Source organism: Lampris incognitus, chromosome 18, assembly GCF_029633865.1.
Source record: "Lampris incognitus isolate fLamInc1 chromosome 18, fLamInc1.hap2, whole genome shotgun sequence".
Classification (NCBI taxonomy): domain Eukaryota; kingdom Metazoa; phylum Chordata; class Actinopteri; order Lampriformes; family Lampridae; genus Lampris; species Lampris incognitus.
This window is the reverse complement of record NC_079228.1, coordinates 11,283,408-11,307,311: the sequence shown is the minus strand read 5'-3', so window position 1 is coordinate 11,307,311 and position 23,904 is coordinate 11,283,408. Positions and strand designations below refer to the sequence as shown.

At 47.2% G+C, this 23,904-nt stretch overlaps 1 protein-coding gene across 1 annotated transcript in view; it reads left to right on the top strand.

Moving 5' to 3' along the window:
* Positions 1-23,904, top strand: part of khdrbs3 (KH domain containing, RNA binding, signal transduction associated 3) — a 131,106-nt gene that overhangs the window by 99,018 nt on the left and 8,184 nt on the right. Inside the window, exon 7 of the mRNA XM_056298784.1 lies at positions 12,311-12,393. Within this exon, the coding sequence (XP_056154759.1) occupies positions 12,311-12,393 (83 nt within the window). The remainder of the gene's footprint in view (positions 1-12,310; positions 12,394-23,904) is intronic.

The window sequence follows — 23,904 nt, the reverse complement described above, 5'->3', positions numbered from 1 at the left end:
TTTGCTATTCAGCATGGCCTCAGAAAGTTAAACAATATGGGGGCATATGTACGATTCTGGGTCGAGGCTGGGTCGGCTAAACCATTCGGACTTGGTACAGTACGGCCTGAACAAATAACGCCGGTTCAAAACCCCTATTCTTTATGTGGGCAGCGTCCTATCTGTTGCTGAGGTATTGTGGAGCACAGAGGAGCAGCTGTGATACTGGTGCTCTAACATGCGGTGCCAGTCCCTCTGTAAGTCTTCAGTGGCCTCAGAGGGCAGGCCTTATCTTTTAACAACACGCCTCTCAGCGATCCACTGGCATACAAATGAAAGACTCACTTAGGGGCTCTCTCGCTCTCTCTCTCTCTCTCTGACTCTGGCTTCCTCTCCGCTGTATCTCCCCTTCTCTCGCTGTCACACTAATCCTGTTTAGACTTGGACACATAACAGCGATGGGCCGTGGTGCCGTCGTGCTCTGCAACTTATTTTAACTGATGGGAGCGCCAGTACCAGTGGATAACAGTAACCGTGGCCCACTTTCTACTCTGCTGTTCGGCTTTGACTCACGCCGTGTGCCGAACGTAAGAGTTAAAGAAATGCCGAATGTCGTCTCAAATGTGCAAACTTTGCTTTAGAAAACAAGCGCCCTCGCCTCGGTAACTTAATTACATCCTGGCTGGCCGAATAAATGAAAGTAGCGGGCGATTGTTAAAGTTTAATGTGGTCCTTAACACGGCACAGCGTTGGACAATGTGACTAGATAGCACCCAGATAGAGTCGCCAGCGACATCACGGGAGGATTCACTCGGCACTTAAGACGCAGCCTTGTGCTGAAAACCAATCAGGCCTTGTGCAGTAGTCTGCGATACCTTGTGAAACACACACACACACCTCGGTCAGCTGTGTGTGATTAAAAAACCTTTTTTCTGCTTCCCCCCCCCCTCCTACTCCTTTGAAACGCCAACTCGGAGGAAAATATAGTCATAAAACGCTGCTGGTTCTGCCTTACTGCCTGATTGTGGTCACATTTTACCTTTTTTTGTGATTTGAATAATTAGCTAATTAATGAGAGCAGGATAGACCACATTAATGCGGAAGTGATCATAGATTTATTTCCAAACAAGATTGAGTTTTTTTAGAACAATAAGTTAGGACGTGCGTTCGGTCGATATGATTCACACAGCATCATTAAATCTCCACGGTGTAAAAGATGTAGTCATAAATATTCATGACTGGGGGCAGGCTTGCTTCCTCCGTCAAGCCAGTCATCAGGTTAAAACATGATGATCATAAATATGCATCAAATGGATGGGTGGGAATCATAAATATTCATCGATGAGTTTACGGTACATGCGCAGACATGTTCTGAACTACAAACAGAACTACAATTGTTCCCAGGGCTCACAATTCCTGTCAGCCCTTTGCTTGTGTGTTCTTTTTGTAGTGGCACTCCAGCCTAATTTTAGAAATATAGTACCTGTAAAAGAGACAAGTCGCTCACATTCCCTCCCATGTCACTCTTGCTTTCAAAAATACCTTTGTCTTGTTCATAATCATTCTGTGGGTAGATTTTCTCTGCATTCTAATTTCTGCCTACTTTTAAATTCAAAATTAAAATGTGTTGTTGTTAATATTTTGCTGTCTTTATGTATTTAGTAGTGATAGTAGTAGTGGTAGTAGTAGCTCTCCTGGATCGCCACCTTGTCGTGGATGAGAAACTTGCGTATACTAATGATCCCAAGAGCTATGCCGTACAGAGCTTGGCTCCCGGTAGGGTCACCCAAGATGGCTAGGTCAAGGGGGCGGTTCCAGATGAAGCATTATCCAACAGACCTCAACGGCAGAACTGGTGGAAGATGTCTCCAGGTCAAACTGCCAGTGAAGGTAGATGAAGGCTGCAACAGATGGTGGTCCCCAGTCGTCGTGGTTCTCCATGCCATTGGATTCTGCCAAGGACCATGTGGTGGCTGCAGGCACATCAGCCACTCTGCGTAAAAAGGTGTCACGCGCAGGCGTCCTCCCACAAGCATCAACCCATAACCATCCAGGGTCAAAGCTCTGTGGCGATCAGGAAGAGGTGACGGGGGCATGACAGTAAAGTCTGGCAGCCCCTAGCCACAACCTGGCACACAGACAGTGGGTGTATGATCAGTCGCTAAGCGCTGGGACTGAGGCAGAGGGGCTTCTCGGCTGCTGCACCCACGATTGAGCAGCCCTATTTAGGATCCGCTCTGCTCACCCCAGTTGGGGAGGGGACTGGAAAAGGTCCCCTAAACATAGTCTGCCTCATACCTCTTGTCTGGACCACTGCAACCAAAGAGATCACCACCATACCATACAGTCAGAAACAGAAACTCATATTTTGGAACCTGGAACATACAAAACCTCATGGACAATCAATCCAGCAATCGACCTGAATGGTGTATTGCCATCATTGCCCCAGAGCTGAGAAGATTCCAGATTGATATTGCCGCACTTTCTGAAACCTGATTGGCCGACCAAGGGCAGCTGCAAGAGGAGAAGGGTGGTTACACTTGTTTTTCTGGAAAGGAAAAGCAACTGATGAGCCGAGGATCCACAGTGTGGGCTTTGCCATCAAACCATCAAAAACGGCCTCATTTGCCACCTTGCTGAGCTTCAGTGAACACCTGATAACAATATGACTGGTGCTTGTAAATAACCAAAGCATCACTGTCATCACTGCATACGCTCCAACACTTGACTCACAAGATGAAGTAAAGGAGACCTTCTATGCTTAACCGGACAATGTTCTCACCTAAGTCACCAAGGAGGACAAGCTAATCCTGTTTGGAGATTTCAATGCCAGAGAGGGGAGAAATTACAACTTATGGAGAGGCATAATTGGCAAGGAAGGAGTTGGAAACACAAACTCCATGTCATCCTGCTGTTAACAACATGCTCAGAACACAGCCTAATCATCACCATCACACTCTTCTGCCAGAAGAACAATTTTAAAACAACATGGAGGCACCCTCGTGCTAACATTTGACACCTCACTGACTACATTATCATCCGTCAAAGAGACCGGCACGAGGTACTTAACACCAGAGTGATGATCAGTGCAGATGACTACTGGACTGACCACCACCTTACCCGCTTTACCCTGTCCATCCAACATCACCTGAAAAGAAGGGTGCAGAATAAGCAGAGCGGGCCAAAGCTCAACCTCGAAAGACTTACTGATATCTCTTCTCATCAACAGTTCCAGGCCATGCTCAGTACATGAATGCCCAAGCTGTATCCAGATGATATTGAAAGCCACTGGGATATGCTCAGGACTGCAATCACTGGCTCCTGTAAACCATTCTTGGACATGAGATGAAGGACCTCCGAGATTGGTTTGATGAGAATGACCTGGAAATCCAACGGTTAATCGAAATCAAGACACAAGCCTTTACCATCTGGCAGAATGGCATCAACTGCCAAAATAAATGAGCTTTCCATGCAAGAGCAAAGTCAGCCTTCCAAAACCGCATCAGGATCTTTTAAACCGAGACTCTAGCCCTGACATGGATGCCCTCCAACAACTCCTTCAACAACCCAAAGAGGACGACATGGCAGCTCCGCCTAGTCTAAGAGAAGTCCAGGATGCCATCAGGAAGTTCAAAATCAACAAGCTGCTGGTCCTGTTGGAATACCACAAGAAGTACTGAGGGTAGGTGAACCTACACTCCTCAGACATATCCATGCCTTACTACTTAAAATATGGGGAAAAGGAAATCCCTGTGCAATTTAGGGGTGCACTCATTGTCTCTATCTTTAAGAAAGGGGAAAAAGCTGAGTGCAGAAACTACTGTGGCATTTCCTTGCTTTCCACCACAGGGAAAGCCCTGGCTAGGGTCTTGGCCAGCAGACCCCTCCCAATATCAGAGGAAATTCTGCCCGAATCGCGGAGCGGTTTTCATCCTAACAGAGGCACCATGGACATGATTTTTACTGCTCATCAACTCCCATGAAAATGTCCAGGAACAGAATCAACCATTGTGCATGGCCTTCACAGACTTAACCAAAGCGTTTCATTCTGTAAAAAAACAGGCCCTCTGGCTAGTGCTGTCAAAAATAGGCTGCCCTGACAAATATATCAGAGTAGTACGACTACTACATGATAAAATGTCAGGTAGAGTACTCAGCAGTTATACAGACAAGACAGAGTCCTTCAAGGTCCACACAGGAGTTAAGCAAGGCTGTTTCATTGCCCAACCCTGTTCTCTGTCATCATCGCCACCATCCTCCACCTCATGGGTCCCAGTCTGCCTCGGGAAGTCAAAATCATGTACAGGACTGATGGGAATCTTCTGAATATTAACAGATTCAGGGCTCAAGGTAAAACCACCACCACATCCATCATAGAGCTCATAGAGCCAATGACAACGCCTTGGTGTCCCTCGTAGAAGAGGAACTACAGAACATACTATGCTTTTGCAAATGCATACTAGCAGCTTGCTCTGGCCATTAAAATAAAAAAGTCCCATCTACCAACCCCCACCCAACAGAAATATGCCTGTTCTGCCCCCATCCATATTTGTAGACAACACCAGACTTGAAAACGTGGAACAATTCCCATATCATGGCAGTCTTCTCTCCTCCGAAGCCAGCATTGACATTGAAATACACCATCAGTTGTACCAGCCAGGCCTTCTCAAGATTAAGTAAAAGGGTTTTTGAAAACCGTGACCTTCAGGCCAAAACAAAAATTCTGGTGTACAAAGCAGTAGTGCTGCCCACCCAACTGTATAGGTCAGAAACCTGTACCACATATAGCAGGCACCTGACGGCACTCAAGGTATGCCAACAGCGATGCCTCAGGAAGATCCTTAAGATCAGTTGGGAAGATAAGCGCACCAACTTCAGCGTCCTCGAGGAGGCCAACATGCCTACTATAACTGCCGCCATCACACAACATCAGCTGAGATCGACCGGCTATGTCCTCCGCATGTCTGACTCTCGCCTCCTAAAACAAGTCCTTCACTCTCAGCTCGTGACAGGACACCGTGCCCCAGGAGGGCAAAAGAAGCGATATAAAGATAACATCAAGGCCCACATCAAAAGGTTTGGCATCAACCCCAAACACCTGGGAAAAAGCAGCAAAAAACGGGGAGGCCTGGAGACTGGCTGTCCGTGAGGGTGCTGGGCACTACAACCAAGACCTCCACTTTGCTGCTGAAAACAAGAGCAGACTCAGAAAGGAGCGAGTTACCAGAAAGGCCCATACCACATCCTCAACCGCTGCTTCACACCCTTGCCCACATTGCCCCAAAATATGCAGTTCCAGGATCGGCCTCTTCCCCCACCTGAGGACCCACAAGTACCTGGAAGGAGGAGAGTCATACTTGACCCCGAGTGACCGCTGATGAGTACCAGTAGTAGTAGTAGTAGTAGTGGTAATAGCAGATCTGGCTCTTGACAACCGAGAGCCCTAGGCAAGACTTTCTTTAGGGGCCCTTCTTACTTTGTGTGGAGCCGAGAACTATGAAATGAAACTATAAACTATGTATATCATTTCTATAACTATATTAAATTGTTATTTGTTTTATGAGGGCAACATAACAGCCCTTTGATATTGTACTACCACTTTCCTGCATTCTGTAAAGTGGGCATAATCCTTGCATGACATCAGTACACAAAACACACACTTGTAGTGAACACGCCGTCATTCCACAGATGTTCATTGAAAATGAGGCCCTCAAACCTTAAATCTCAGCAACGTCCTCGAGGCACAAAGTCTTTCTAAACTGTCAACGAAAAATGAGGGTGATGCAACTCTTGCCAGCAGGCATGCTGGCAGGAAAACAACACAACCCAGCCAAGACTCAACAGCAGTCACACAATTCAAAATAATCTAAGACAACAACAAAGCTCACTCAACGCATAGGCAAATTAATACTGTGGATGTGACCCACACCGACAACATGAAAGAAACTAACGTTCTGTTATACACAGATGTTATCTGTAATTCCTCCAATCAGATGATTTACCAACTCCCTTGAGTGCACAAACAGAATATTTTCCGGTGCCTAGAAAACGAGGTTTCCACTGTCCTTTAAGTGGAACTGCCAGAATGACTTAAGGGATTTAATTATGCGTAATGGGCTCTCAACTACTCATGACAATCTTCTGTAAATACCCAAATACAATATATGAGAAACATGTGGCCAGATGTGACAAACAATAAAACCAATTCCAGTCTGATGGGCTGCGATGGTGTCGGCGCAGCGAGTGGCAGAACAGGAGCTGCTCGGAAAGTTGCGTCACCGATAAACGATAAACGTCAGATATATCTATCAATTCCTTTATTTTCAGTGAATGCCTCCATGACACATACCTGGATCCCATCTTCCGCTCTCTTCCTTTGTTTTCTTCAGCTTTCTTTTGGCAGTGACTTGCATTTTGAAGGAACCATCATGTTGTGCTATTTTCTTTTCTTACCATAAAATTGTATCTTAGCAGCATAATGATTGATGGGACAGTTGCTGCAGCACCTGCACAAATCAAGTCCATCCACTGACATGATCTATCCATTGAAGGGGGGGGGGGCTTGCCATTGATTGGCTTTATGTCTCCAAGCAACTCTTTCTTTAAAAAATAAAATAAAATAAAATAAAATAATAATAATTTGCTGGGCCCTCCGCAGCTGCGTATTCAGCGTGTAGGCTGGACCTCCTATGAGTAGCGGTGGTATTGGTCGTTGCAGTTCGTGGTATTGGTAGTTGCAGTTTGCGGTTGCTTTTTCCAAAGTCTGACTCGTGCTTGTGTCTGTTTTTGTTATTTTGCACATGTTAATTTGCAGCCTTCAAAGAAGTTAAAGTAGCACATTGCACTGATTTGTTTTTAGACAAGTGCATTTCATTAAACTCCTTCCCTTGAAAGAATTGCAATATTTTTTTTAAACTCTTGTCCCTTTAGATTTTAGAAGTTGAGGTAGCTTCATAGAGTGTAAAACTGAGATAATTGTGCTGTCTGTAGGTAATTAGGGATTTTGCAGAAACTGTAATATTAAAACTGAGTTCCGGGAGGGACTGGGTTTTAAGACTCGGGTGTGGCAGCGACTTACAAACCATAGCCAACCAAAACAAAGCTCAGAAAGGAGGGATAAAAAAAAAAGAGAAAATCTGCTGAAAGACACATTTGGTGGCTGATGAGTGAGGGTTGATCCATGACAAGGTGCGTGTTAAGGGATGTTAACGCATGATGCAGGGGCAGAGAACCGCCCGAAATGAACCACAGGGTGGCTGCTGCATGGAGTGTGTTAGATGCCGTGGTCACTGACCACACAATCAAAAGCACTCACTTGATTTATTTTTTCAAATGTTCATGTTTTGTACTCGGAAATAGGTTATGAAGTAAACGCTAAAGGCCAAGCTATTGAGCTTACTACCACTTCAGCATGTTGCTATGGCTCCATGAAACTGTTTAATATTTTTGTATTTATATATATATATATATATATAATAACATATATAGAGATATATTTTATTACAGTTTATATCATATTTATTTTATATTTATTTAGATATATTTTATATTATATATATTTTATATTTATTTAGATATATTTTATTATATATTTTATATTATATATATTTTATATTTATTTAGATATACTTTATTATATATTTTATATTATATATATTTTATATTTATTTAGATATATTTTATATTATATATATTTTATATTTATTTAGATGTATTTTATTATATATTTTATATTATATATATTTTATATTTATTTAGATATATTTTATTGTTTGATATTTTATTTATTTATTTATTTATTGGTTTTACTCGTATTTTTGCCTTCTCTGGCTTTATCTCTTTGTGAAGCACTTTGTAACATTGTTTTAGAAAGTGCTATATGAATAAAGTTATTGTTATTATTATTATTATTATTATTATTATTATTATTATTAACTGAAATTAATTTACCAGGGTATGAATTTAGAGCAGGGATTAAACTTGAGCTGAACTGAGTGTGCATAATGTGATTTTCACAAACACCCTCCAGCCAGTCAGAGACCAGTATTGTCTGTGACCATAGTATAAGAAATGTACACAAATAAGAAAAGCTTCTAGAATACACCCACCGTGAGTCCCTACTAGTTCTATGAGAAAATGCCAAAGCATAAACTGCCGAAAGAAACCTCGCAGAAAAAAAACGAATGACTCCATTCGACTTAATTGAAAACAAGAACACAAAATGTCACACAGTGTAGCCGTGCAGCCCAGTTGTGGTCATGTGACTTTGTCATGAGCAGAGTGACGCCATACCATCGTCTTAGGTATGTAGTTGCAAGTAGGTCTAGTATTGATTGCACATTTTCAATCCCGTAGCTAATGTTACACATGATTCACATCATTTCCTTTACTGGGTGCTTCACGCTGACATTGTGAAACTCTAGCGTAGGCAGGAATCACAGTGTGGGTGGGCACAGAGGAAATCAGGTGGGCCTACCCCGTCATACTTAATAGGTTCTGAAACGCATTTGTTAACCAGAATAGACCATTACAACTATGCTTGCCTGAATGTGCCACAGATAAATCATACAAGCCTAACACATCATCATCAGAGGTAATGTTACACGCTCCAAGATGAACATTAACAACAGCCGGGCACGGTGGCCACGTATTCACACACACAGCTGACAGGTGCAACACTATTATTAATCAAGCGAGCTACACACAGGGCTGCTGACACCGGGAGAACACCGGGTCAGTTGTCCTGGGCTCTGGGTCAAGAGAGGGTCCAGCTCGTGTAAAAAAACGGGAGAAATGACTGGCAGCTGGTTCAGTTTTTGGCACTGTGAACTTAGTTCAGAATTTAAAATCGTGAACGATGAGCGCGAACTAGTTCATCGTAATCTGTGCGTATTGAACTTTGAGCTAGCTCTTGTGAAGTGCAAACCTGCACAACGCTGCACACACACACAACACAGCAGATGCAGCAACATCAACATAAAATCCAGATGTGCACCCAACAAAAACTATACCCAATAAACAATAATGTTGAAATAGGCAATAGGCTACTACAGCACTAAATGGTAAATTAGCTTACTTTTGTTGGCTACAGCAGGAGACGACGGAGTCTGGTGTGGGTGGTGATGCCTGAACTTGAGCTGAATTCCCTCCCTCCTGTTCCTCACACCTTTCTGAGGCTAATTTAAGCAAACTACTTTGTTTAGCCATGATTTTTACCTTAGCCTACATTACAAGCAGCTAGCTAGCAGAAAGTAGGCTTCTGCTCCTCTGTGCAATGTGCCGGCTGCACACTGAATGAGAGGAGGGGCTGCTCGCAATCCTTACCCATGATCATCATATGGTAAACAAGAAGCAAGGCACAAGAATTGTTTTATTTTTATTGGTCGCGAGGTCAGATGATTGAAACAGTATTCACTGAGTGTTATTTACTGGACGAGCCAGCAAAAAAGGAAGCCTTCTGATTGGGCCTGCGTGCCAACTGGGTGGGCCCAGGCCCACCTGGGCCCACCCACAGCTACGCAGCAGTTGTGAAACAAGATGCTTTTGTAGTGTTTCGACACAGCCAACGTTAGCGAGTCGTAATCCTGATTTTAGCTAACCGACAACCTGCAAGCTGACACCTGTCAGACACTTAAAAAAAGATTGACTCGTTTGAGCAGGTTGAAGGTGGTGGAGAACTTACCTCTCTGTCGATGGCGTTTCTCTGAAATCCTGCTTCAGATGAAACCACGTGGGCAATAGGAAGTGATAGAATAGAAGGGAGAGGCTGCAGAAAAAAAAGATATATTTCACCATTTTTCTTCTCAGTGAGGATTCGGAAAAAAGATCCCAAGTCTTCCAGCTGCGTACATTTCTAGATACACAAACATTTTTGGAGGAATCGCAACCCCCCCCCCCCCCCGACCCAAAGTTGGTGAAGCTAAACCTGACAGTAAATGTCTGTTTGTGAGTCAGTTAACCGCCAGGTTCATGAGGTGTTTTGCATCTAAAAAGGCGAAATGGATGAAGCTTTTAATCCAACTGACACTAAAAGAAACAAAATATGGTCTTGCGTCAAGATGACCCCGGCACACCTGTTCTCTAGTAAGGTGTAGGCTGATTGCTTCAGCTGAGCAGAAACATTTCAAGAAAATTCAGACTGATAACTTTATACCAAAGAGGCTCTAAAACAAATATAAAATCAACCCGTGTCCTGATCGCTGCACTAGCGCCTCCTCTGGTCAGTCGAGTCACCTATTTTGGGGGGGAGGGGGAGCTGTGGGGAACAGCGTGATCCTCCCACGCGCTACATCCCCCTGGTAAAACGACCCCCCCCCCTGGCACTGTCAGGTGAAAAGAAGCCACTGGCGACTCCACGTGTATGGGAGGAGGCATGTGGTAGTCTGGTAATCGGCGGAGGGGGGGGGGGGTGGAGCAGCGACCGGGACGGCTGAGAAGAGTGGGGGTAATTGGGCAATTGCAATTGGGGAGAAAAAAATAACATAAAATTAAACCTTAAAATAGAGGGTAAGGTGGGTGCGTATAACAGGGGAAACCGAGGCTGAGGAACTACTTTCTTTTGCCCACGGAGAATAAGGACGTACGCTTTGATGCGGTTCAAAAAATGTAGTTCTTTCACAGGACACAGATCATCTTCTGGAGGATTAAAGATAAAAGAGCGAATTCAAATACTATCATCTGGCAGATGCATGTTTCTAATCAGGCGTTAGGGCCGCAGTAACAATATGGATGTGATGAGCGGTTTCCGCTCCTTCGGAGTCTTACAGGCATTTATTTCATGCGTGCAAATCGGGGGGCAGATGGAATGAGCAAAGTAGCGCGCGGGGGGGATGAGAGACGTGTCGCTAGGGGTCGACGTCTTTTGTGGAACATAAATCCCATTTATCCCAAATTAGGACGGGCGCGGCACTGTTTCGCTTTGAAGTTGCTCTTGGTTGGGGCACGCGCAGGGTGAAGAGGGGAAGCGGGGCGCGCTGCCGGAGCACAAACAGATGTTCCGAGTCGCGTCCTTTGAGGCGGTGATGAAACACGCGCCATGGCGCGAGTCTTTTGCAAGCCGCTGTCACTCGGCTGACGCGCAGATCAGGGCCGGACTGTAGCTGTCTGTCAGCGTGACGCGCGCCACCCCCCCCCCCCCCCACGCTGTAGCCCTCGTAATAACACGAGCGCCATCAGCAACTAGATACCCCCGCCACCACGCTACTTCTCAAACGGGGTTTTATCTGAACAGAAGGCGTCGGAGCATATATATATATATATATATATATATATATATATTGTGGTGACCCACATCTATATAACTAGAGACATTCACCTAAGAGGACAGTGTACCTTTAAGGGAAGAGGTGAGGGGTCAGATAATGGACTTCCGCTTCCGGTACACAGTTCAGTGTCGTTGTCGAACGTATGACATGCAAAGTCGGAGCTAGTAAACTACCTCGACTACGTCTACTCTCACGTCTCCTGTCTCGTTGTTTTCTAACTCCACAATTTATATATATATATATATCATCCCCGGTCGTCCCCTGTGTGGAGTTTGCATGTTCTCCCCATGTTTGTGGTGGGTTTTCTCCGGGTGCTCCGGTTTCCCCCGCCATCACAACAGACGTGCTTGTTCGGGTTATTACTCCCGTCTGTACCCTTGGCCGAGGCATGGCAAGACGAGAGCTGGTCCCCAGGTGCTGCACGGGGGGGCTGCCCACTGCTCCTAGCTACACAGCTAGGACGGGTTAGGGGGCGTCCGGCTGGTGTAGCGGTCTATTCCATTGCCTACCAACATGGGGATCGTCGGTTCGAATCCCTGCGTTGCCTCCGGCTTGTTTGGGCATCCCTACAGACACAATTGGCCGCGTTTGCGGGTGGGATGCCGGATATGGGTGTGTGTCCTGGTCGCTGCACTAGCGCCTCCTCTGGTCGGTCGGGGTGCCTGTTCGGGGGGGTGGGGAATCCTCCCACGCGCTACGTCCCCCTGGTGAAACTCCTCACTGTCAGGTGAAAAGAAGCGGCTGGTGACTCCACATGTATGGGAGGAGGCGTGTGGTAGTCTGCAGCCCTCCCCGGATCGGCAGAGGGGGGGTGGAGCAGCAACTGGGACGGCTCGGAAGAGTGGGGTAAATGGCTGGGTACAACTGGGGAGAAAAGAGGGGGGGGGGAATTCCAACAAAAATGAAATAAGGTGGGTTATATGCAGAGAGGAAACTCCCTACATGGATCAATACAGTATATCAAACTCAAACAAATATGTGCTAGAATGGAAGCACTGTTTTCACTAATTGCTTTTGTTTAATCGCCTTCCACTCTAATGAACTGCATCTCGTCTGTCCATGCTCAGGAGTACGATGATGGCTACGGGACGGCGTACGACGACCAGGGATACGACTCCTACGACACCAGCTACAGTAACATCGGGCCCAAGTAAGTACCTCCGGTTGCTCATGCCGGTCACATCCTTCTTTTGAAGTCTGCCTCGCACGCGGCAAAAAGAATAACTCGTGCAATCACGTTTGATTAGAAAAGTTTAATTAAATCAATCCCATTGAACAGGCAGGGGTAGATATTACTGCGGAGGCGGGACGTGGGTGTCGGCGAAGTGTGCAGAGGTGAACGTCGAATAGGAGGCATTGATAGGAGTAAACTGGCTGTGATTTCGTGCATTGGGAGGAGGGGGGGGCGGGGCGGAGGGCTGTCGTCCTCCGTGCCTCGGCATGGCACCGCTCTCTCCCTCGGTAGTCTCGTCACACAATATCCAACCTCCCGTTCTTGCCCGCTACCCGAGCCTCTCTCCCGTCTGAACAAAAGACGGGGAATTGTAACCACACTTACGGTGTCAAACATTTCACTCGCGTCGGAGGCGGCTGGAATAGAAAACAAGAAGAAAGGAAGAAGAAGGAGAAAATTGCGCGTTATTCTGTCCTTAGCCTTTTGTGACCGGCATGGTTGAGGCTTTCTTTTGTGCCCCGCGTCAGGATGTCACCCAGGCCTTGTCCGTCCTTTATGCTGCCTCTCTCTCGGGGCCAGATTCTCTCTCTCTCTCTCTCTCTCTCTCTCTCTCTCTCTCTCTCTCTCTCTCTCTCTCTCTCTCTCTCTCTCTCTCTCTCTCTCTCTCTCTCTCTCTCTCTCTCTCTCTCCCTCTCTCTCTCTCTCTCTCTCTCCCCCTCTCCCCCTCTCCCTGTCCTCCTGCTGCGTGCTGCACTCAGAAACTGCGGGGCACATCTTGAAACGTTGGCCGTTAGATGTAGAGATGCTCACTGGGGGGGGAAGGCCAGGCCGGCCCTGTGTTTCTGCAGCCATTTGCTTTAAAAGCAGTCTTGTGAATAATTGCGGCGGGGGGAGGGGCGGGGCTCGGGGGGGGGGGCGGAAGAAAAACCCAGTCCATCATGTAAGAAAGCTGGAGGCTCAGTAGACTCAAGAGACATTTTCGTATCTGTTATCTGGCGAGAGACAAAAGGCAACTAGTGGGGCTCAGGCTTCAGAGCCCCTGCCTCCAGAGACGACTGAATTAGGTATTTGTTTTCTTATTTGTGGGTTTTGGTCTCGGGTTGGGTTAGCAACTTCGTGTTTCTTCTCGAACCAGATTGTTTTTTTTTTTTTGCAGTAAAGCTGAAGTATGACAGTCCTTGAGGCGACCCGGGTCCGGCCCCAGAGCATTTCCATGGGACATATTGTGCAGCATGCGCTCTTCGCAGGGAATAAGCGTAAGGAAGCGAAGCGCTCTCGACAGGAGCGGCCAACAGCAGGGTGCAGGGCGACGGCAGACAGCTTGGTTTCTGCCCCGGCGTCTGACGTTTGAGTCGCGCCGCGAGACGGTAATAAGTCAAACTGCACTCGCAACCTTTCTCCCTCCATTAACAACGACCGCGTGCGTTCTGTGATTAAGACCTCGTAAAAACACAATGCCCCGGTATTGCAGTATTACTGGCGTTGTTAGGGTTTTGATGGATGTGGGCACATCTTTTGTGCCTTGAGCCTGAGCAGTGCCGTGGCAGGTCCCGGCTCGGGCGGTGGCTCTGGGGAGTTCTGGGGCTCGATACACGGGCAAGACATCTCCTAACAATGGGCCGCATTGCCTAAGGAGCTCCCGGACGCCACATCTGAGCTCTGACTGTGTGGCAGGATTTCAGTAGCTGGAGGATAACAAGCAGTGCAATTTACCGTCTTTGTCACGGCGCTACCCCCAGTGGCTCGTGGTAGAGTTAGAAACCGGGCTCCCCCCCCCGCCCCCCCCGTGCGGGCCCTCCGCTAAGGAAATCAAAGGACGATTCTCAGACGCTCCCCTTCTGTCAAACGGGTTACAGTGCGGCATGGATTATAAGAAATTGTTTTTTTGTGACGTACTCAAAGTGGGTCATTTCATAATTTGGGGGAAATACTACGTTAGCCGAGTGAGAGATGGTCAGTGTCTTTGCAGGTCTCCACAAATGAGGTCGAACTTTCTGCAGCTTCTAAGATCCGGTGACTGGCAGTGGTTTGTCGCATGCATGAAAATCACGGGTTTAATGCTGTTACTTCCCGAGTGGTTAAGTTTAGGTATGGGTAGAGACGGTAAAGGTTAAGATATGGGAGGGCGTCCGGGTGGCGTGGCGGTCTATTCCGTTGCCTACCAACACGGGGATCGCCAGTTCGAATCCCCGTGTTACCTCCGGCTTGGTCGGGCGTCCCCACAGACACCATTGGCCGTGTCTGCGGGTGGGAAGCCGGATGTCGGTGTGTTTCCTGGTCGCTGCGCTAGCGCCTCCTCTGGTCGGTCGGGGCGCCTCTTCGGGGGGGGGGGACTAGCGTGATCCTCCCACGCGCTACGTCCCCCTGGTGAAACTCCTCACTGTCAGGTGAAAAGGAGCGGCTGGTGACTCCACATGTATGGGAGGAGGCATGTGGTAGTGTGCAGCCCTCCCCGGATCGGCAGAGGGGGTGGAGCAGCTACCGGAACGGCTCGGAAGGGAGGGGAGTAATCATAATGGTGTGGTCAGACCACGCCGTGTCTTTTTGGGAGGCTAATTCTGTTTCCTGCAGCGTCTATCTGTTCTCTCCAGGTCACCCTCGCCTGCGGTTGGTCAACATGCACTTTCTGTGTCATGTAGTCCGCCTGTTTCTGATCGGGTGTTTTTAAAAAAGGAGCGCGTCACTGTGACCAGTGACGTCATTCTCGTTATAGGGACTGCCGAAATCGGGGTTACGGGTTGCACAGGCGCGTGCTTGTTCTCATAGCTGGTGTGTAAATATGGCAAATGCCTCTAACAGCGGTCGCATAGCACAAAACCTCTGATATGTTGGTGACACACATTCAGCTCGTTTACATGATGGCAGAAAAAGTCGATTTGCTGTGTTGGTCCGACTAGACTGACATTGTACTCAGTCGAATTTCTGCAAGTCGGACTAACACACCTAGATACTGCGGTCGGGGGTCCATGTATAGGTAGAGGCTGGTTCCCATCGATGCAGAGAGCGGAAATGGAGTAGAGGACGGTCAACTGAGCATGCGCGAAATGCCTCTACCATGCCTCCGACACGCCCCGCGCAGCATCCAGGCGCCAGGATTCTAGGAAGACCCGCCCCCTACTCTGCGTCTGATTAGCTAACTTTAACCCTAACCCCGCCCTAACCCTAACCTTAACCTACCCACACAACGGAGGCGACGAGGACTTGCGCATGCTCAGTTGACCGTTCTCTGCATCGATGGGAACTAGCCTCTTACCTTTATTTATTTATGGATACGCTTCAATCGGCGCCGAACTGGCCTCGGCGTTCTGCGCATGAGCCATCGTTCCCGCGGAGGTCGGTCTTTCACCCGGAAGTCGAACAGCGTAGTATCAACATGGCGGGTGCTAGAGCGAGAACCACGCATGTCTGCACAGACGAGGAGACACAACGTCATGTCGTGTCAGCTAAAAGGGTTGCTTGCTAGCTTGTTCGGTATGTGGCGCAGTAGGTCAACCAGAAGAAGGGCCGATAGCAACCAGCTAAAAGGGGGCACGTCGCCGCCTACTGTACCGGGGTCGCAAGTACTTCCGTCAGTAAATCGATCCTCCCGCGGTTCTCGTATACTGGGACGACGACAGTAGTCCAATTACACGACTTAACTGTGCACGTAAACGCGTTGATTGCCTGCACGCGGCAGAACAGTCACATACGTTGGGAAATGCAGATAAGTTGCATATGATCATGTGATCATTTTGTCTGTCAGACTGGGTTCATTACACATATTTTAGCTGTAACAGTGTGAACAGTAGCAACCAGTGCCAGGTACTGTAGGCTAGACCAGTGGTTCTCAACCTTTTTGGGGTCCTGGACCCCCTGCGTATTGTTGATCTACCCTGAGGACCCCTCCACCTGATCTTGGGGGAGGGGGTTGCAATTTGTAGAAACAGTAGAAACTGCATTTTAAATTGCATTATAGCATTTATTCACTCTTTGGGGCAAAAATAAGAGCTTTCAGTTGTAACTTAGATATAGTTAACAAAACAGAATTCTTATGCAGTAACTTTCAGATATATGTAACAACACAGAATATGTATTCAGTAACTTTCAGATATATGTAACAAAACAGAATATGTATTCAGTAACTTTCAGATATGTGTAACAAAACAGAATATGTATTCAGTAACTTTCAGATATATGTAACAACACAGAATATGTATTCAGTAACTTTCAGATATATGTAACAAAACAGAATATGTATTCAGTAACTTTCAGATATATGTAACAACACAGAATATGTATTCAGTAACTTTCAGATATATGTAACAACACAGAATATGTATTCAGTAACTTTCAGATATATGTAACAACAGAATATGTATTCAGTAACTTTCAGATATATGTAACAAAACAGAATGTATTCAGTAACTTTCAGATATATGTAACAAAACAGAATGTATTCAGTAACTTTCAGATATATGTAACAACAGAATTCTTATGCAGTAACTTTCAGATATATGTAACAAAACAGAATTCTTATGCAGTAACTTTCAGATATATGTAACAAAACAGAATATGTATTCAGTAACTTTCAGATATGTGTAACAAAACAGAATATGTATTCAGTAACTTTCAGATATATGTAACAACACAGAATATGTATTCAGTAACTTTCAGATATATGTAACAAAACAGAATATGTATTCAGTAACTTTCAGATATATGTAACAACGGAATTTTTATGCAGTAACTTTTAACAATGCAAACGGGAGCGAGATCTGTTATTAAAATACAATAAATTACACTTGTGAAACAGATGTAATTAGAGAGAAAAGTCCCGTTACCCTTTATAGTTTAGGTAGATCAAGGTCTCAGTCACATTTGAGTAAAATAATCCTATTTCTATAAATGTCATAGGATCTCTTTTTTTTTAAAGATATTTTATTTTCACGGACCCCTTGCAATTACACCACGGACCACTAGGGGTCCGCGGACCCCCGGTTGAGAAACACTGGGCTAGACGGGCCCGTTAAAAATGGAGTGATTCACAGTAAACACAAGCTTAATATAAGATGAGACAATCCCGCCCGTGAGACGGAAGCCTTTGACTAAACAAAGACACTGAGACGTGTACATCTTCCAGAAGAGAGCTCAACTCCCCTGGGGGGTGGGGGTGGGGGTGGGGTGTGTAAAACGCCACCTCGGGATGACATCCGCCGCCGTCAGAGCCCTGCTCAGGAGCAGGCACTCCAGAAACACGCCGCTCACAAAGCATTTCCTCACAGCGTTGATGCAACAGACGGGGTTACGCCACCCCTCTGGAACGCAGGAGCGGGGCGTCGTCTCGGTGGGGGGGGTGGGGGTGAACGGAAGTTGCGGGGCGCGTGGCTACCAGTCAGGTCTAAGGTCCGGGAGCAAGGCTACGTGTTTGGAGAGAGCCTTTCAGAGTGGCTGGTGTTGTCTGCTGGGAGGTGAGACGGATGACAGGTGTGGCCCGGCCCCGAGTGGACGCTTGGAGAGGTTGTGCCGGGGTGGGCTCTCGCACCTCCGTGGCGATCCGAGCATTATTTCATACTTGACACCTGAGAGGCCGCGGGGCTCCGGTGCGCCGCGGCATCGCCTGGCTCTCGGGAGGAGCCTCGTTTACGAGGACAGCTGTGTGACAGTGTTTTAAAGGGCGGACGCCTCCCTGGGGGGGCAACTGTAAATCTGAGTACAAGGAGACTGGAATGGAGGAGAGCGGAGGAGGGGAACTCCTGGATTTCTGAATGGTGGGATCCAAGTGTGGCCGTTCAGCTGATGGGTAGATGAGGAAATCTCGTCAGGTCCAACGTGATTCACCACCCTCGCACTAGTTTCAACACCAGGGGTCTAACGCACGGCTGAATTCACACAGCCATGCACTTTCTGCCCCGCTTTGCCCCTATAGTTATATCAACATTATATTACATATCCTGAATGGACATCCGTGGACGATGATGTTTGCAGGTGACATTGTGATCTGTAGCGAGAGTAGGGTGCAGGTGGAGGAGAGCCCGGAGAGGTGGAGGTATGCACCGGAGAGAAGAGGAATGAAGGTCAGTAGGAGCAAGGCGGAATACCTATGTGTGAATGAGAGGGAGGACGGTGGACTGGTGAGGATGCAAGGAGTGGAGGTGACGAAGGTGGATGAGTTTAAATACTTGGGGTCAACTGTCCAAAGTAACGGGGAGTGCAGAAGAGAGGTGAAGAAGAGAGTGCAGGCAGGGTGGAGTGGGTGGAGAAGAGTGTCAGGAGTGATTTGTGACAGAAGGGTACCAGCAAGAGTTAAAGGGAAGGTTTACAAGATGGTTGTGAGACCAGCTATGTTGTATGGTTTGGAGACAGTGGCACTGATGAAAAGACAGGAGGCGGAGCTGGAGGTGGCAGAGATGAAGATGATAAGATTTTCATTGGGAGTGATGAAGAAGGACAGGATTAGGAACCAGTATATTAGAGGGACAGCTCAGGTTGGACGGTTTGGAGACAAAGCAAGAGAGACAAGATGGAGATGGCTTGGACATGTGTGGAGGAGAGATGCTGGGTATACTGGGAGAAGGATGCTGAATATGGAGCTGCCAGGGAAGAGGAGAAGAGGAAGGCCAAAGAGGAGGGTTATGGATGTGGTGAGGGAGGACATGCAGGTGGCTGGTGTGACAGAGGAAGATGCAGAGGACAGGAAGAGATGGAAACGGATGATCCGCTGTGGCGCCCCCTAACGGGAGCAGCCGAAAGTAGCAGTAGTAGATATTACATATCCTAAATCATCACAGAATTAAACAACATTCATCTCTTGTATGAAAGTATCCGTCAGAAATGTTATTACAGATGTGCAAAATATCATCCAAGTGAGAAACTACACTCTTTGCCACTAGCAACCGGTGACACCATCCACCGGCGGTGCTGCTGGCACTACTAACCACGTGCACTGGCAGCATTGTTCCTCGAGGCGAGGCGCTGACGGATGTGTTGCATTTTCATCACAAATGAGCGGGAAGGCGAATGGCTGTCAAAGGTCAGGATCATAATGGAGAGAAAATTCGGTTCTTTTGTCACGTAAAGTGTGTGCCTTTGACCATTTCGTCCCTCTTTGTCACACCTCAGCGGGGGGTCTCCCCTGGAGATAGCCTCGCAATCAGCCACCGTGTTGCGCAATCACGGGTGCATTCATCAAGAGGACTTCCGTTTGAAATGATCTGAACTTTATTCTCTTCAACAAGCTTAAAAGGATCAGTCTGCGCTGCTCCTTCTTGTCTTTATTTTTTCTGCATTGAGTCACTTAAATGGCGTCCATGTCCTCAAATTAACCCATGCGTTCGTCTTCTCTGGATTCAGTCTCAGCGTCTTATAATATTGTTCAGTTTTGCACCAAGAATGGCTGAAGAGCTGCACAACGAAGGATGACGGGAGTCAAATCAAAATCGAAAAATCAAATCAAAAATAAAGTGTACGCTGAGAGGCTCCTCTGACAGGTTCTATTCTCACTGGAAGCCATTGATTGAATATGTTGACGGCCTCCCTCCTGGCGAGGTGGCGCCATAGAAATCGGGCTGGGGCCGGCCTGGTGAACGGCTACCTTGCGGCTTGCCCACCACATACACAACCAGCAGTTACCCAAACCCACAAAGCCCAGAAACACCATTAAAATGGCTCAGGTGCTAGTACAGTAGCCATTCTTTTATTTATTTACTCGCTTCTTTATTTCATTATATTTATTCTGCTTTATTAATTTATCTATCTAGCTATCTAGCTATCTATCTATCTATCTATCTATCTATCTATCTATCTATCTATCTATCTATCTATCTATCTATATATGTCTCTATCTATCTATCTATCTATCTATCTATCTATCTATCTATCTATCTATCTATCTATCTATCTATCTATCTATCTATGTATCTATCTATCTATATATGTCTCTATCTATCTATCTATCTATCTATCTATCTATCTATCTATCTATCTATCTATCTATCTATCTATCTATCTATCTATCTATCTATCTATCTATCTATCTATCATCTATCTATCTATCTATCTATCTATCTATCTATCTATCTATCTATCTATCTATCTATCTATCTATCTATCTATCTATATATCTATCTATCTATCTATCTATCTATCTATCTATCTATCTATCTATCTATATATGTCTCTATCTATCTATCTATCTATCTATCTATCTATCTATCTATCTATCTATCTATCTATCTATCTATCTATCTATCTATCTATCTATCTATATATGTCTCTATCTATCTATCTATCTATCTATCTATCTATCTATCTATCTATCTATCTATCTATCTATCTATCTATCTATCTATCTATCTATCTATTTGTTTGTTTATTTGTTTGTTTGTTTGTTTGTTTATTTATTTGTTTATCTATTTATTTATTTATTTATTTATGCTTATCTAATTTTTTTTCTGTTGTTTCCTTTGTCGTGTTTATATTTAACCCACTGTAATGTGGTTTAATTCTGCTCCGAGAAGGGGGCCTGCGGGACGGGGTAGGAGTAGATAAAGAGGGGAGCAGGACGTGGGTACATGGGATTTGGGGATGTTAAAATGTTAAAAAAAAAAAAAACCCATCACAGAGTCTTTCGCCTGTAATTGCTCGGTTCGATTTGTTTTCCTTGAAAATAAATAAATCAATCAAAAAATACAACAAAAATAATTAACTAATTAATTAATGATTAATAAAAAATAAGTCCTTAATGTACTTCATTATCAGTTAGCCTTAGTTAGCAACTGCACAAAAACTGCCCCGTTCCCCTCGACATCAGACCGGCCTGAGGCGCAGCAACCCCGCGCTGGCCTCCTGGAGTCCCCCGTATCCATCACGGAGGAAGGGGAAGAGTGATGATGATGTAAGAAAACAAAGTCCACGAGGGACGTGTACTACATCATTCGGATTTAACAGCGCCATCTGTTCCACGGTGCCGAGGAGCGGTTAAGACGAGCCGCTCACGGGGATGACAGATGCCCGAGAGACACAGGTTAGTACCTGTGGAAAAATGGGCCTTGAATCAAAGTCCTGATTAGAGACACGGTCCGGGCCAGCGCTTCGGACGGACCGCCTTTCCGCGGCGCACTGGTCAGTTGCGGCGCTGGGAGACGTCGAGCGGGCAGATGCCCTCAGCTAGTGAATGGCGAATCAGAGGCTGACCTGGAGGGAGTCAAAGTGCTCTCGCACCTGCGACCCGGCAGTGCCGCCTCTGAGATTGAACAAGTCTGGACACCAGCGGAGCAGTTCTGACTGGCCAGAGCTGCGGGTTTGGGTCGGTGTTGACGCGTGTGGAATATACAGGGGTGTAATGTGTAGAGGTGGAGAAACATTTAGTTGGAGGTCCGGGTGGCGTAGCGGTCTATTCCGTTGCCTACCAACACGGGGATCGCCGGTTCGAGTCGGGCATCCCTGCGGAATCCGGATGTGGGTGTGTGTCCTGGTCGCTGCACTAGCGCCTCCTCTGGTCGGTCAGGGCGCCTGTTCAGGGAGGGAGGGGTAGCGTGCTCCGCCCACGTGCTACGTCCCCCTGGTGAAACTCCTCTCTGTCAGGTGAAAAGAAGCGGCTGGCGACTCCACATGTATGGGAGGAGGCACGTGGTAGTCTGCAGCCCTCCCCGGATCGGCAGAGGGGGTGGAGCAGTGACCGGGACGGCTCGGAAGAGTGGGGTAATTGGATGGGTACAACTGGGGAGAAAAGGGGGGGGGAGTCTCTGCATTTAATTTCTGTACTCGTAGACTTTCAGTGCGTCTGTCTATTTTTCTCACTTTCTGGTTGTGTCACCACGACGACTCTGGAAAGCATGAAAATACTTACTTGCTTAAAATGCGACAGACTCTCGTCACTGATAGAGAGGACACATGTCCACATACTATACACACCTCTCAACATACATGGAGAACAGGGAGACAACAACACACTAACACCAGAGTGTTCATGTATCATATGTGCATGTGTAATTGGGGCCCAGTGGTTAATAATGTCGCCTCACAACAAGAAGGTCCTGGGTTCGAACCCCAGGCCGTCCCAGGTCCTTTCTGTGTGGAGTTTGCATGTTCTCCCCGTGTCTACGTGGGTTTCCTCTGGTTGCTCCGGTTTCCCCCCGCCATCAGAAAGACATGCATGTTAGGGTTAATCCTCCTGCCTGTGCCCCTGAGCAAGGCAGTGGAAAGAAGAACTGGAGTTGGTCCCCGGGCGCTGCAGCTGCCCGCTGCCCCTATAACAATCATCCTCATCAGCTCCGTAACCTATGGAGGTCGTAGGAGCACAGCTGGAGTGTGGTTGAGTCCTCGTTGTGTGTCAGTACGGGGAGTGCCTGGTGGTCCCTATCTCCTCTCCAGGTCTGGATGGCCGTTGGTTCAGAGAGGAACTCGTCCGCCCTTTGACAGGTTTTGTTTGTAGTCCTGCTGGGGGTGCACACAGCCTCCTCACAACAACCCCAGGGTTGAAGTGGGGGGGGGTGCCGGTTCAGTCGCCGACGACCCGTCGGTTGCTGTTTAACGTCGTACCCAGGACGGCCTGTAACAGTAGGATGGCTTACATGCAGAGAACACATTCGCTGTAAGAATGCGATGCCAAAATAAGGAGGCTTTCTTTCTTTCTCCATATTTATACGTCATAGATAATGAGAATCCTTCATTTTTGGATGTGTAAAGCAAGTCGTGACTCCGCCGAGGCAGCTCCCTGACGGCCGCTACGGGGCATTCGAAGGCAGCCGCCTATGAGCCACGCGTGTCCGCGACCGCATGAGATCGTCTGACCTTCGGGGTGTTTCTCCGGACCCGCCGAGCCGGGCAGCCGAACAAGAGGGGGAGACACCGTGGAGAGACATAACGCGGGGGAAAGCTGAGGAAATGTCCGCGGAGAAGTTAGCAGCAGCCTTCCAGCTCTCGGTACGCTGGTCTCGCTTGTGCCGAGAGGACTCACGGCGCTCCACATACCACGTGGCCTGTTCCACAACCAGTTGTCCTCGTCGTCCTCGTTTCGCCTCCCCCCATTTTTTTATTGGGGGGGGGGGTTCAGCAACGCAGGAGATTTAAAGATTAAAAGAATACAGACTTCACAGGCACTCCAGCTCCCGGTTGCAGGGAGGGGGGGGGGAGAAACACACGTGAAATATGAACCGAGGAACCGGCATCGGCATCCTGACCGCTCGGCGTTCAATCTCCGAACCACCGCCACCCGAGAGCCGTAGCGCCTCGCCGCGGTTTCACGCGTGTATATATTGGCAGTAAAACGAGTTACATTTCCACGCGGGGGGAGCGCGGGAGGATCCCCGATTTTGGCATATGTCTGCGGGGCCCGCGTGCCCCGTGGGAATTGGGGCAAATGGATTCTGTGACGTTCATGAAAACTGATGTGTATTTAGAGGCACACCTCTGGATTCGAGCCCCTCGCGTTTTAGCGCGGCGCGAAACCTAATTGTTTAGCGTCCTGTCAGGTCTCGTCATGGGATGCGTGACATGACAAGCCAAAAC